At 48.0% G+C, this 14891-nt stretch overlaps 1 protein-coding gene across 3 annotated transcripts in view; it reads right to left on the bottom strand.

Annotated features, from left to right (window-relative positions):
• Nucleotides 1-3772, bottom strand: part of GRHL1 (grainyhead like transcription factor 1) — a 46157-nt gene extending 42385 nt beyond the window's left edge. Inside the window, exons 1-2 of one of the 3 annotated variants that reach the window (XM_004274894.3) lie at nt 3602-3772; nt 118-304 (exon numbers count right to left, since the gene is read on the bottom strand). In XM_004274894.3, the coding sequence (XP_004274942.1) occupies nt 118-304; nt 3602-3621 (207 nt within the window). In that variant the 5' untranslated portion in view covers nt 3622-3772. Of the gene's footprint in view, nt 1-117; nt 305-3033; nt 3171-3601 lie in introns of those variants that run through there. The other 2 variants (XM_004274893.3, XM_033437454.2) reach the window with 2 other exon arrangements.
• Nucleotides 3773-14891: the final 11119 nt, after the last annotated feature.

Below are 14891 nucleotides of genomic sequence, written 5' to 3' on the forward strand. Positions count from 1 at the left end.
TAGTCACTACAGAAGCAACCTGCATTACATTCTACCAGCAAATTACTGTTTTATATGCTGTTGAATCAAGTGTGCCTTGGGCTGTTGTTAGGGTTTTTAAAGAGCAGGCAAACGCACCTTGTAGTAGTCATAGAGCAAGCCCAGCGCAGCTGCACTGTCTTCATCTCCATTGATGCTCATCATCGCTTTGGTTGCTGCAGTGAGAGGGTTTTCCAGGAAAGATTTCCAGGCTTCATCCTCACTAGTGTAGGAACGACGCTGTGGATAAAGTGCTTCATTCTGAAGAACCAACACTGGCCGTTTGCTTAGGAGAAATTTTTTTAAGAAGAAAAAATATATATATATCTCTATCTCTACTGCATATATATGCAGTAGATATGCATATATATGCATATGCATATCTACTGCATATATATAGAGATATATATATATATCTCTACTGCAGGTCATCATAAGCTAATTTTTTAAAAGGCAAACAACCAATTCCTTGATGTTCCAATAAAATAGTCCATTGTTTCATCAATGACCCTAGTAAAGTTAAATTAAGACAAGATCAGAAGACAACCCGCTTAAATGCAGCCCAGTGGGTCACCCAGTAAGCTATAAGGTATTTAGGCAGCACAGGGAACCTGCAGTTAACCTGCACATGGAACCCAGGACACACTACCTGGCACAAAAAAACCCCAAAACCAAAAGTCAAAAACCCACTCCAAGAAAATGTCAGGCTATGCAAACACTTTACAAAAACAAACACAAGGACAAAGTAAGGCAAAACAGAACATTCACTCTCTTCAGACATATACATTCAGGACTGTACCCTCTTACACAGAGTATATATGGTTCAATCACCATGCTGGTATATGATATCTCCCTCTTTCTCCCGGTGATGCCATGCCTTAAAAACTACAAACAAAGGGGAGAGGAGGAGAAGACGGAAAGAAAAAGGGCGACTTGGTTTAATCCTCGGGGGTATATGAGAGAGTTAGAATATTCTACTGATTACCAGCAGACTGAGCATGGAATGTGGCCAAAGGGGACTGTCAATCAATAAGCAGGCACAATTCTCTGGCATGGGAGTTAACTGTTTATCGTAGAGATAAACACTTCAGAATCTACAACAATAAATGCAGCCACTGAACAAAAAGAGGTTTTTAAGGAAATAAGTGGGGAAAGCAGTTTTTAAAAATCTTTACTGGTTTTTCATACTGGGCAAGAACTGTTCCACTTTAACACTGTAGTTCGGTGGGAAAAATCCAGAAAAATCAACGGAGAACTTAGCAGAGTCTTATAGAAGATGTAACTTAAAAGATTAAAGCAAACATGACTGATTCCAAAAACTTGAAATGTAAACAGCCTCAGTAACTGTTCAGTGGTTCTGTTTAGTAAGTCAATAAAGAGAAAAAGTGGAACACTACCTCCAGCAAAATCAAGCAGTTTTTTTTTTTAAGAAAAGCTTTTTAAATATTCAGAACTGCTCTGAATTATCACCATCCTAACAAAGCAAATTAAAGGATCAGTTCTCATTGCAACACACAAATGAAATATGTAAATTGCCTAAAGGTGACCTACCTACTCTAAAAGTGAATGTAGAAAGATTGATTATCTTCTCAAGTAATCAACAAGGTTAGGGTTTGGCAGTCACCCAGGCCCTTTAAAAACAGATACAGATTCAGAAAAAGGAGAACATCTTTGAAAAAAAGGGGGAAAAAAAATCCTACAACTTAATTATCCTCAGTCAAAACTGTCTTATTTCAAAGCCAATGTTTTTACTCCTAGAGTCCTAGGAGCTCACATTTGGTAGGAAAAGTTTTGAGGTGGTATACTATTTTAACACAAAATAAACACGATGGGTTGTTCAAAGCACATGGTTGGTTTAAAAATGAAGACTTCCCACAAATCTCAAATTTAAAAAAAAATATGTAATATACAAAGGGGCATTCCCTGCGCCATCAGGAGGACAGAACAACAGCCACTGAACCAGTGGTACTTTGGGGGTGATTTGGTGTCCTGCGCTATTATTAATAGTGTAATACCTACTTCCAGAAGATTATGACAGCACTTGGCTCATTCAATTCGCATAATGCTAGTTTTTCAGCTTCCCTTCTTCTCCCACCCCCATCCCAAATCTGCACAAGCAACAGAAAATAAATATTTTTTTGCCAATGGTTTTGTTTGTGATCACCCTGAAGGTGTCTTAGATTTCCAAACTATGCCTAAGGCCAAAATTGGAGCTCTGGAAATATGCCTTATCTAAACTATAAGTCAAGAAATAAACACGAAACCAGCTGCCTTTTTTAGTCTACTTCCTCATGACAGTCAGGCTGTTGTTAGTCCCTAAAGCCTCATCACTGCCCTCTCCCTGAGTCTTAAACCCTTCACCAATGATCTCTGGAAGACTTCTGAAATACAGTTCAAGCAATAATTTATCTGCATATTCTACACCACAAGATTAACTGAAATTTAAATTATCCATACATAATAATATCTAAACCTCTCATCCACAAGAAGAGCACCCTTAAACAAAGCGATCCTCAGCAAATAATTATAAAGCTGGGAGAGTTACCCCTCTGCCCTGGATTTACTGATCTCAAATACACTGACTGGTCTGGTGCGATTTACTTGGGTTTTTTTGGCGGTTTTCTGTTTCTTCTGTTTTTGGGAGCAAGTTTATATTTACAGAAAGGCTGCAAAGAAAATACAGAACTGTCCCTCACCCAGTTACATTATCGCCTTACATTTGTGAAAATATTTCTTTAATCACGATCGCCAAAAAAGCACGTTAGTAAGCACAGTGCTCTCTAGTCTACCATCCTGATTTCAAAGTTCCACCCTCTCGATATTTCTGAGCATTGCTAGTTGCAATAATCTGTAATTACCATCAGTGAGGCAAGTGGGAAAAAAAAATGCAACAATTTTCTCAGCCAGGGAAAAGAAAATGCCAGGACACCGGAGCACTTCCACTTTCCCCTCAATTTCTCCTTTCGGAAGTTCTAGCAGCCTGGCCGAATGACACGGCTGAGCGACAGAGATTACCTGAGAAGCTCTCCCTTTCCAGCCGCGGAGCGCGTCCCAAAGAGCTCCACTGTCCCCCCTGAGCGAAAACGCCCCGGTGGGGACACGGGGCCACCGGCGGGCAGAGCCCCAGCCCGCGAGCGGGGCGCCCCGAAGCTCCCGCCGCGCACCCGGGTCACCGGAGAGCAGCAGCGGGGCGCGCCCGTGGGGTGGTCCCCCAGACCAGGACGCGGAGGCCGGGAGTGGCGGCTCCTCTCAGGAGTCAAGGCCCCCAAGGCAGGGGTCCCCTCAGGGGTCTTCGGGGGAACAAAGGCGGCCGGGGGTGCGGACAGGCAGAGGCCGCGGCGGAGAAGAAGGCGGGCGGCGAGACGCGAGACGCCCGCCCTCCCAGCCTGGCACCCCCGCCTCCTCGCCCGGCCTCGCACAGGCGCCCCCCGCCCGCCCGCCCGCCAGACCTCGCACCCGCCCCGGCCCTCGCCTCGCCCGTCCGCCCGCCCTGCCTCGCGGCAGGTGCGGCCGGCCGGCCGGCCGGCCGGGCAACAGGAGCCCGGCCGCACGGCCGGACTCGCCTGCCAGCGCCCTCACTCACTTGTCGTACTCCTGTGTCATCGTGCTCGCTCGCCGCTGCCGGGCCGCAGAACTGGACTTTCGGGTTGGGACAGTACACCCGATCCGGGGGGAGGAGGCGGCGGCGGCGGCGGCGGCGGCGGCGGCGGCGGCGGGTCCAGAGCGGCGACCCCGACGGGCTGGGTTCGCTTTTCTCGCTTTGAGCCGGCTCCGCGCGGGCAGCGAGCACAGGGCGCCCGGGCCCAGCCTCCCATTGGCTGGCGGCGCTCAAGCACAGGGCTGGGCCTCGGGGCCGGGAGCCTGGCGGCGCTGCCTGATTGGCCGGCGCGCCGGGGCGCCGGGGCGGGGCCGAAGGGAGGCGACGGGGCCGAGCGACGCGGGCGGGGGTCCGCCGCTCCGCGTGGCCGCGTCCGTGTGGCGCGCCCGGCGCTCGCGCCTCCCACCTGTCCGGACTGGCAAAGCCGCGAGGCTCCCAGTGCGCACCTGCAGCTCCTCGGCGGTCTTCCGCGCTCCCACGGCAGGGCGGCCAGGCGCTGCGTCCCAGCTCTGCCCCACGGTCACGGCCCTCGGCAGCCCACCCGCGGGACGGGCCGTGCCCTGGCGCCGCCTTCCCGGGCGCTGGGCGCTCTTCCTTCCTCGCCCGCCCGCTGCTCCAGTGGTGGAGCTTCCCCACCCGGCGGCTGTGCCCCTCACCGGTGCCCGCGGTCCGCCGCTCGGCTGCCTCGGGCACCTTCCCGCCTGGGGTCTGTGGAGCGCCCCGCCCTCCTCGTGCCCCCGCTCACCTCTCATTCCGCGTGCACTTACTTACGAGGCTCTGGCTTTTACCCGAGGAGGCTCAGATGTCTCCCTGCTCGTCTTGCCCACCGACACTCTCTGGCTTTAGAACCCCCTGTTCATCCACTTCAGATTGTCCACTATGTGACAGTCACTGGAAGACTGCCACAGTCTCCTAACCCGTCGTCTCCCCCGCCCCCGGTGCAGCCAGCGTGGGTGCCCGTGGCGTGGTCGCCCCAGCCTCGCGGGAGCCGCCTCCGTCCCAAGTGTCTGCCCCTCCCGTCTCCTGGGCCCCACCTCTCTGGACGACCCCACCAGTCTCGAATTTCCATCTCTGCCTACGTCTTAGCCCTCTGGGAACCACATCCCGACTTTACCCGCCACCCCGCACTCTCCTCCCCGACTGCCGCCCCTCCCGGCACCCCTAAAGCCGTCTCACTCCTCTCACCAGCCAACTTCCATCCATTTCCACCCCTACTTATTCCTGGCCGCAGTTGTCCTTCCTGAGCCGAAGCTCCCTTCTCCAGGGTCTGCCCTTCATTCAACAAATATTCTATGCCAGGCACTGTTCTAGATGCTGGGGATACTGCAGTGAAAAGAGGGGACGAAATTTCCTGCCTTCTTCCAGCATCCTTCTTGCGGTAACAGACTGTAGACAAAATAAAGGCAGAGGCTCAGCCTTGGGGAAGGTGGGGTCGCCCGGTGCGTTCGGTGAACCGCAGGAGCCCAGAAGGGCTGGAGGACAGAAGGACAAGGGAGATCCATTCAGGGAGGTAATGGGGGCAGGGAACACTCCTTGTGGGGCTTGGGTGCCCTTGTACAGTCTTTGGCATCTACTGAGTGAGATGAGGAAGCATTGGAAGGTTTGGAATAGGGCAGTGACATGACCTCACTCCTGTTTGAAAGTAAATAAGCTGGCTGTTGGGGGGTAGGGGACAAATGTGGGAGCAGGGAGACCAGGCCAAAGATACTAGTCGCTTGGCTTCGGGTGGTAGGGTGGAGTGGTGAGAAGTGGTCAAATTCTGGATCTATTCTGGAGGTAAAACCAACAGAATTTCCTGCAAATCGGATATAGGCTGTGAGAGGAAAAACAGAGAGTCAAAGACTACAAGGTTTTTAGCTGAAAACTGAAAAGAATGCTTGGCCATCATTGAGATGGGGAAGACTACAGGCAGAGAAGTTCTGGAGGAGGTCGGGGTTTCATTTCGGTCATGTTAATTTCAAGGTTTTTATTAGAGATCCAAGTAGATGTATCAGCAGATGGTTTGATATGAGCCTGGAGTCCTGGGAGAAGTCAGGTTTGAAATGACATCTGGGAATCATCAGCACAGAGATGGTATTGAGAGCCTGGAGATGGGATGAACCTCAGTGGCGGAGAGACAGAAAAGAATGGGACCAACACTGGAGGAAAAGGAAGCAAGGAGGAAGGGTGGTCAGCCAGGTCACATACTGCCAGGAGGTTAAGAAAGATGGGCATTTAGCAACATGGAGGCCATTAGGGCCTTCATTCAGTACCAGCTGATCCCTCATCCACTCCCACCAACTTCCTGCTCCCTGTTCTCTAGGCCTCTTGGGACCTAAACCGGCAACCACAGATGCTTCTCACCAACATGCCCTTCTGCCATTTCCAGTTTCTGTCCTCTAGCCCTGGGTACCACGCTGGAGCCAGGGAGGCTGTTCTTTTTTATTCTTCACTATCTTGTTTAAATAAATTATATTTTTAAAGTGGGGTAACTTAAAAATGATTAAGTAAATAATAGTACACGTGGTCCCCAGATATGGTGCAAATCAGCAGAGCTGTGCTGCAGACGTGACTCAAGTTGGGAAACAATGTCTCTTTACCTCATCCGTCCCTCTTCTTCCTCTAATCTGTCTCCAGATGTGGCCAGAGTGACCTTTATCAAGCACAAATTTTAGATCATGTCACCTTTTACACTCTGGATAAAGTCCAGACACCTTAGCACGAGTGTGACTGAACAGCTCCGCCCACCCTTTTGCAATTCTGCTCCTGGCCCTGCTCTGCTCTGCTAAGAACACGCCCTGCCCCCCAGCCCCTGCTCCCCTTCTTCCTGCTTGGCAAACTCCACTCAAGCATCCAGGCTGGGCTAGGACCCCCTCCCCTTCCTCCAGCTGTCCTCCCCGGCCTTCTAGGCTGGGTTAAGTGGCCCACGTGCACCCACGGTACTTGTGCATCACCCCATCACCACACTTACCACATTCTGTTTGTAATACTCGATTTTCTGTTTGTTTCTGTCTCCACCATAAGTGGGAGCTTTTCAAGAGAGGGCAGGGATTGTACCGCTTTCATTTTACGGTCCCCAGCCTCCTGGTATTCACATAGAAGCTGTCCAGGAAGTGTTCACTGGATGGGTACCTTCCTCTGCAGGCATCTCTTCTGGCCCTCAGCCTCCTCCCATCTGGACCACATCGGGGATTGGCTTAAATGGCTTTCCTATTGCAGAAGACGCACGACCTCGTGCTTCAGTCCCACTGCCTGGTACGCGATAGGCACAAAATAAATATGGGATGAATGAATAAATATCAAACCATAAATCCAAAAACAAGAACAGTAAAGGCCCGAGGTTATTAGAACTTAGATGTACTAATAAAAAAATTGGGTCTATTTTGTAAATCTGAGTATTGGCTTATTTAGTTTGTCTCCAAGAGCTCTCTAAAATAGAAGTTAAAATCCATATCTATGAGCTGTTGGCAATACCTTATTTAAAATTTTTTTACTATTCTTAAAATTATAAAAATAATACATGCTGATAGTAAAAACAGAAGAAGGAAATGTAAGCAATACAGAGGGTTTAGAGCACAGAGTTGCTCCCTCTTCCCTCCTGTCCCTCTCCCCAGAGATAACCACTGTTACCAGTTTTCGTATAACTTTCCAGATATTTCATATGCATCCACAAACATACATATGTTTTCTTTTCTTATACAGTGGGATGCATACTGTGCCCAGCCCTCCTCAGCTTGCTTGCTTTCACTTACTTTAGGGTCTTGCACATTCTCCATGTCAGCACCTATACATCTACTGCACCTTAAAAATGGCTGCATATTATTTCTTCGTATGGATGTATGATAACTAGACACTATGAGTAAGCAATCAGTGGTTTTTTTTAAATTAACAATTCTTTTTTAAATTTTATTTATTTTTGGCTGCGTTGGGTCTTCGTTGCTGCATGCAGACTTTCTCTAGTTGCGGCGAGCGGGGGCTACTCTTCGTCGCGGTGCGCGGGCTTCTCATTGTGGTGGCTTCTCTTGTTGCAGAGCACAGGCTCTAGGTGCGTGGGCTTCAGTAGTTGTGGCACACAGGCTCAGTAGTTGTGGCTCTCGAGCTTTAGTGCACAGGTTCAGTAGTTGTGGCGTATGGGCTTGGTTGCTCCGCGGCACGTGGGATCTTCCCGGACCAGGGTTTGAACCCGTGTCCCCTGCATTGAAAGGTGAATTCTTAACCACTGTGCCACCAGGGAAGCCCCTGGGTCCTTTTTTTTTTAAGAGAAGGAGGATCTTTGAGGTAACTTCCCAAGTCGTGGGCTTCAGAATAGGAAATGAATTTTGGGCCCCTCTCCCGTAGGAGACCGACCACCTGGTTTTAACAGACTTGTGGAAGTAAAGAGGCGGACCGGGAGGTGGATTGGGAGAGTCACAGACCTGTGTTCTAGTCCAAGTTCTACTGACCTGCTGGTGACCTCAGTAGAGTCACTTCTCTTTGGGCTTCTGGAAAAGGATGAGGTTAGACAGGTCATCTGGTCCCTTCCAGCTCCAGTGTCCCCCAACTCTAAGAATGGTTGCTAAGAATAGTTCTGATCTTGGCTACCCACAGTTTACAGACTGCAGTCCAAGCTCCTAAGCCTGGCATTCAAGTTCCTTCCCAATTTGGCCCCAACCTACAGTTCCAAATTTATGTCCCAGTTAAAAAGCCCCAATGCCCTGGACCCCATCACAGAGTTCCCTGAATACATCCTGCAATTTCAGGCCCCTGGTTTCCTGTGCTGTTCCTTCTCTCCACCTCACCACCCCTGTCCTGCATCTTCTTTCAAGGCTGACCTCCAATGCCATCTCCTCCAGGAACCCTTCCCATCCCATACAAATTCCTCCCCCAGCTCCTCAGCTACCCCTGAATAACCACTCATCACAAGCATCTGTGCCTTTTAGTTAATTCAGTTTTGCATGAGTTTGAGGGGATGACTTGAAGTGCATAAGATCTGGATTCAAACCTCAGATCTACCTCCTGTTTTTACTTTAAGCAGTCTACTTCACTGCCAGTCCCCAGTTTTCTCAACTGTAAAATGAGGAAAACAGTATCAAGTTTTGCAGAGTTACAAAGGATAATGCAGTTAAAGAATCTCACACGATGCCTGGCTCAAAGGCCCTGAATGGTTTGCTTCCATCTTCTTTAGAGACCAGCAGGGCAGGAACCCTGTCCCATCCGTCCAAGCACTTGTTTGTTGGCCATGCAACCTAACTGCAGCCTGACCAGCCATGTGCAGGGCTTGTCACAGGCAGGGACCTCACCCTGAAACAGCCCATATTGAAGGGATAGCTGAAGTAGTAGCAAGATGAGGGCAGAGCCTCCATGCCTGACATCCAAGAATCTGTACCAGCCAGTTCACCAGAGCCATTGTGTCTCACCCCGTTTGCCAGTGCCTCTTGTGAGATGAAAGTCATCCGCTCCGGACAAATGGGGTGTGGAAGGGAGAGTGTGGAATCTCCACCCTTGCCTCCCAGCCCTGTGATTTAGGACCTTCTGGAACCTCTGAGCCTCAATTTCCTCAAGTGGGAAATGTGAGACATCCCTGTCACCACGGGCTGATAGGTTTGTTTTGTTTCATGAAAAGTGTTTCAAACAATGCCAGACCTATTAAAACTCAATAAACATTAAATGTTCCATCTCCCCATTTTCCTCACTGTATTATAAGCTGCTTAAGGAACAGAAACTATATATCATATTTAAAAAAATCCCTCATCATCTAGCATGGGGATAAGCACATTACAGAGGATCAACGATTGTTGTTATTCAGGATGGTAATGACAGCAACCTCCTGGAGGTAGCCAGTGCTCAAAGCAATCACGTACCTGAGTCACCTGATCCTTAAAGCAACCCTATGAGGTAGAGAGGGTTACGCCCATCTTGTAGATGGAGAAACGAGGTCCAGAGAGATCAAACAATATTTTCAAAGTCTCGTAGCCAGTAAATTCAGGACATGAACCCAGGCATCTCATTTCCAAATCCCACACTTTCCCTCTAGGGGGTGGTGCAGCTGACATGTGAGTATTTCTGCCTGATATTCTGGGGTTTCGCCTGTGGCCCCGTCATAAAGCAGCCTGGACACTTTAAATGTGGCAGGGCCGTGGCTGGGGCTCCTTGTGACAACATCTGGCTTGGGAGATGGCGTTTGATCGTTCTCTAAGTTGATTCCCAAGCACTGACTCTCCACGTTGTGTTCGCCACACACTCTGTTTTCAAATGTCTTCAGTGGCATTGCTGCAAACGTGCTTGCTCTTGGAGACTCTGCCCCTGCCTCACCTTGGCCACCTGCTGGGCCAGGATGACTGTGGTCTCAGGTGAGTCTCGTCCAATACGTGGCCCTCCATCCAGACTCTCTCCCTGTTTCTGAATGGAGGCAGAAGGAGCCATGTCAAGTTGGGTGTCACCCTCCTTCTGGCAACTAGAACCCAGATATCTCACATTCTTTTCTTATGGCTTCACTGTAGAGCAGTCATTTCAGTGAAGGCTCAACAGTTGCAACAGGAAACCTCTCTTGCCTGTGACTAACACGGAGTGAGGTGGAGCCATGATGCTTCCTGCCAGTTCAAGGAAACGCCACAGGCAGGGGGGCTGGGAGGCCCTGGCTCTGCTTGCTGGCTCACATTTGCATATTTTACTCTTAAAAGAAAAGGTGTCTAGTGGTAAAACATCTTCAGCTATAAAACAATATCCATTTAAAGCTGTAGCATCTCATCAAATTTTAGTACAAGAGATATTAACCTCATAGGTAGGAAACAGGGAAAGGGACTGTCACTTGCCCAAAGTTGACATTTCATGAACTCGGTTTTTATGTGTAGATACACTCACTTTTGTGTATCTTTTCTACACCATGAGACTATCAATTCCAGTATCTGGAATTTTGAATTGCATCTGTTGGTGGTAATTAGAGAAAGGAAGATTTAGAGATTGAAAAAAGGAGAAGGGAAAAATCAGGAGAACTTTGAGACAAGCAACAAGAGAGAAGAAGTAGAGGGCTTCCCTGGTGGCGCAATGGTTGAGAGTCCGCCTGCCGATGCAGGGGACACGGGTTCGTGCCCCGGTCCGGGAAGATCCCACATGCCGCGGAGCGGCTGGGCCCGTGAGCCATGGCCGCTGAGCCTGCGCGTCCAGAGCCTGTGCTCCGCGACGGGAGAGGCCACAACAGTGAGAGCCCAGTGTACCGCAAAAAAAAAAAAAAAAAAAAAAGAGAAAGAAGAAGTAGAAATCAGGATTGCTTTCCATGAGGGGAAAGGGACTGGTGTGTGTTTGGTCTGAAATTATCGTGGGCATCACTATGGCTGTATTACTTGGGCGCTGGGAGACAGTTGAGCATTACTTACGTAGGTATCCTTCAATCCTTTTAATAAAAGTGCCTCAAAGCATCACAAAACTCCATGGGACTCTACCCTGGGGTCATTGTGGGGATCAGCAGATGAGGACAGCAGCTCTGAGAAAAGAAATCAGAGGCTCTAACAAGTAGATGGAGGACCAGGCAAAGCACAAAACGTGCTTTTTAGTATACATATGATCCTTAGTAAAGCAAAACCGATGTACCGGCGTCTCACTGGAAATGTGTAGAAGAGAAATCCTGCAAAGTTCTAATGAGCTATGGTGGTAAGTGGAAATTAATTGTATAAACCTCATTATCACCAATTAGATGTGTAAGATCTCCTAAATGTGCTGCTTCTATGACATGTGACATATATCATTTTATCTTTGTGAACTCTATTTTTCATATAAGGTCTCAGGTGTCTTAACCTCAAAATCTCCCACCCAGCCCCAGGTGTATAGGTACATACTCAACTCACTGTCTGGCAATCAAATTGCTCCATCTGGAGACCAAGGCATGTTAGCACGAATGTTGTAAATGCCCTAATGAGACGTGTGCTCCATGCATTGGGAAGGATGGATTCTGCCTGGGAGCTGAGGTGGGGAAAGTGGAGGAGATGGCATTTGAGCAGGGTCATCAAGGAGGAATAAAGGTTCTCCTGAGACAAGGGAGGACACTCCTGACAGAGAATACAGCACAAGAAAGGTGCCGAGCGCGAGTGTTCAGAAGCCTCTTGCCCGAGATGAAGGGAGAAGGCGCAGGGCGTGAGACAGGGAAAGTCGTGTGGGAGCCACGTTGTAATGGACCCCAGGCCAGCCCATCGGGTTGCAGGCAGCAGGGAGCCATCAAAGGGTTTTGAGCCTCAAAGTGCTATTAGCTCTAGTTTTGGAAAATAACTGGCAGAGGAATGAGAAATGTTTGGAAAGGTGAGAGGTTTTGCAACCTACCCGTGGGGAGGAGATGAGGGCCTGAGGTGGGCGGTAACTGTGTCGACGGAAGATTGGACACTAGCCAGAGAGAAACTCGGTGGTGGAACTACCAGGGCTGAGTGACGGATGAGACGTTGGCGGTGACAGGTAGCGAGGGCTGGCGACATATAGCTTGGGTGGTTAGCCAACGGAGCTGTGACTGAGACCTGAGCACAAAGGACAAACAGGCTTGGGGAGGAGGCTTGGAGGAGGGGTTTGGTGAGGATACACTCTCCTCACATATGCTAATGTTTTCTTCTTTGGAGTAGCATTGCGGTTCCTTAGATTCCAAACTGACATCACCAGGGGCTGAGGTCTTCCAGACATAGCTCTGTAAGTTAGTAAAGCCCACGGATTCTGGAGCTAGGCTACCTGGGATCAGAATGTCTCAATGTCCTTATTTGTAAAATAATACAGCACCACATCATCCGAGATGACGCAATGATTAAAAGAGGCGATTTGGGTCAAGTGCTTAGGACGGTGCCTGGCACATTCTGAGTACTATATAGTTAGTGGATGAGGCCACAGGTAGACCGTGGGCAAAAGTTATGCCCATTTCCTTCCCCCTTCTGTCTTAAAAGTACTTCAGTTTGATTCCAAACCAACATTTGGAAGGCAGACAACTACGTTCATTCAGTAGTGATCATTGCACTGTGGTAACTGATAAGAAAATAGGAAGCTTTTTGTAATTTTCCTTTTTTTATCATCATTACTTTCATCAAAGGCATTTATTAAACAAATACTGGATGTGGGGCTCTATATGGAGCCATGAGAAATGGCCCCCAGTCTCCAACTTCCTGCCTAGTTAGGACAACAGGACACACGCTGAATCAGGCTATACTAAATGCCAAAAACAGGAGGCGCTGTGGGTGCAGAGGAACTGAAAGAATGGAGCTCCCTTTGATGCCTTTTCAGACAGAGGGGGGACTGAAGTAGGCTGGGGTCGGGGAGGTGGAAGCAGGTGGTGGGGGGTAGTCCCTATCCTCTGCGCCTGGGGATGGGCGGTGCAGTGCCAGGGGATGAAATGCAGACTCTGAGGCCGATCCACCCACTCTGATCCTCAGGCAGTGGTGAGAAGGGGGCAGGCAGGGGAGCCCCGTCTGATCAAGACGCAGATCCCTGGGCTGCACTTTGAGAAAGACATTGTGGCTAGATGGGCGTGGCGAGGGGCTGGCCCCTGCCTGAGGGCCCCAGCAGGCTGACTGCTTAGGGTGCCAGGGACCCCAAGCAGAGACCGTCCCAGGGAGACTTTTATTGCTGGTGTGAATTTCTAAGAAGAGAAAGGCGAAAGTCAGTAAACATGTTTTATAACATTTTCTTATCCTCTAACATGGTAAAGAACACATTTTTGCTACTTTAACTTTGGGAGTTTTAAAATTCAGAGACCATTTTTTTCATTTTAGGTAATGTTTAACTTAATCACTTAATCTGAATTAACGTGGACAACAGTGGTGACAAAAGATAATTACATTTAAGTGGTATTCTAACTTAAAAATTCCTTTGGGAATATCTGTGTGAGTCAGCCTGTTCAACTCAGATATCCATAAAGCATGTACCTTACATGTTTTATGGATATTTGATATTTGATAATTTTCCAGAAGGAACTCATTGTTGCAGAGAGCAAAAGGCCAAGTCAGCTGAAATAGCAGGTTCTTAATTTATAGTCAATAAAGGACTCTTTTGTAAGTTCTTCTCAAGTCGTAGTGTATTATCAGGTAAGTCCGGCACTACAATCACTTTATGCTTAAATACTTCACAAGGGAACATACACTAAGGGCTTCTTGAAAACATTTTGTGAGACAATACTGTGTGAATTTACTCGGCTTTCAAGAATGCAAAGGCATTTTAAATTTTAAAAAGTCACCGGCTAAATACTCAAGATAAAAATACACACTTTTAAACACTTCTAGCTATCTGCAATATTTAATAACTCAACAGAATTTTATAGCCACCATACTTTGGAAATTCTATTCAAGGTTTTCCTTGAGACTCGGAAGTAATGCTTCTTCTTTCCTTCTAAGCAGTATAGCTTTCTGTGTCAACATACGGTGGAATTAGTACTTCTTTTTTTTTCCCCCCTAGGTGGCTTTGTGCCAATGGAGGGAGGAAAAATCCCAAAGAGATAACAAAGGACTATAGACACTCTGCAGGTCAGTGTTCGGCCTCCTTCCTTTGGGCTATAGAAGTACCACTTCTGAGTGGCAGTGACAGGTCTGCTGCTTCCCGGCCAGAGGGAAATGCTACCCTTCAGGTGAGATAAGGCTCCTCGCCCTGTGAACAATCATTACGTTCCCATAACAATGTTGATTGATCCCATGCAAGAGAAGCCAAACCTGGCAGGTAGGAGACACTCCCATTCCTTTTAAGTCTAACACAGAATCTCGCGCTGCCTAAAGAAACCTGCATTTTTTTAAGGATTAAAACACAAAAAACCCCAAACCAACAGAACTACGTTCAACATGTATGAGCTATTCCTGTAGACTAATGAACTGTTTGGGACAATGTTCTGTATTCTCGTGGGAAAAGACGCTCATTGTATTTTCACCGGATTTAAATTTTTAAAGAAAAATTTTAACACATTTAAAGTTTTTGCTTTAATCTACTGTGATGAAACCTTTAATTGCTGTAGCTGTAGATGGATAGATTTATCTAAATACATCAAGTGAGAAAACGTGTAAAATGTTCAATAAGTAGATAGGTGCTTAATGAGTGCGTTTCACAGCTGTGCTTTCCGAGATGTTTTGATGATCTAAGACAACTAAAAATACGAAATTTCACTCAATTTCAGCACATGCATGCTATCTTTGCATGGCCATGAGCTTAGACTGATCACTGAGAGACATAAAACAATTTGAAGACTTTTTTCCCAGAAGTATCTGCTGTATTCTATTTTCACCCCCTAGAAGTATCTGATTTCACACTATTACAATGGTTACTGGATCTGAGACCATGTGAAATCCTACTTGGTTCTACTTCCCTTTAGGGT

This window comes from Orcinus orca, chromosome 13, assembly GCF_937001465.1.
Source record: "Orcinus orca chromosome 13, mOrcOrc1.1, whole genome shotgun sequence".
Classification (NCBI taxonomy): Eukaryota; Metazoa; Chordata; class Mammalia; order Artiodactyla; family Delphinidae; genus Orcinus; species Orcinus orca.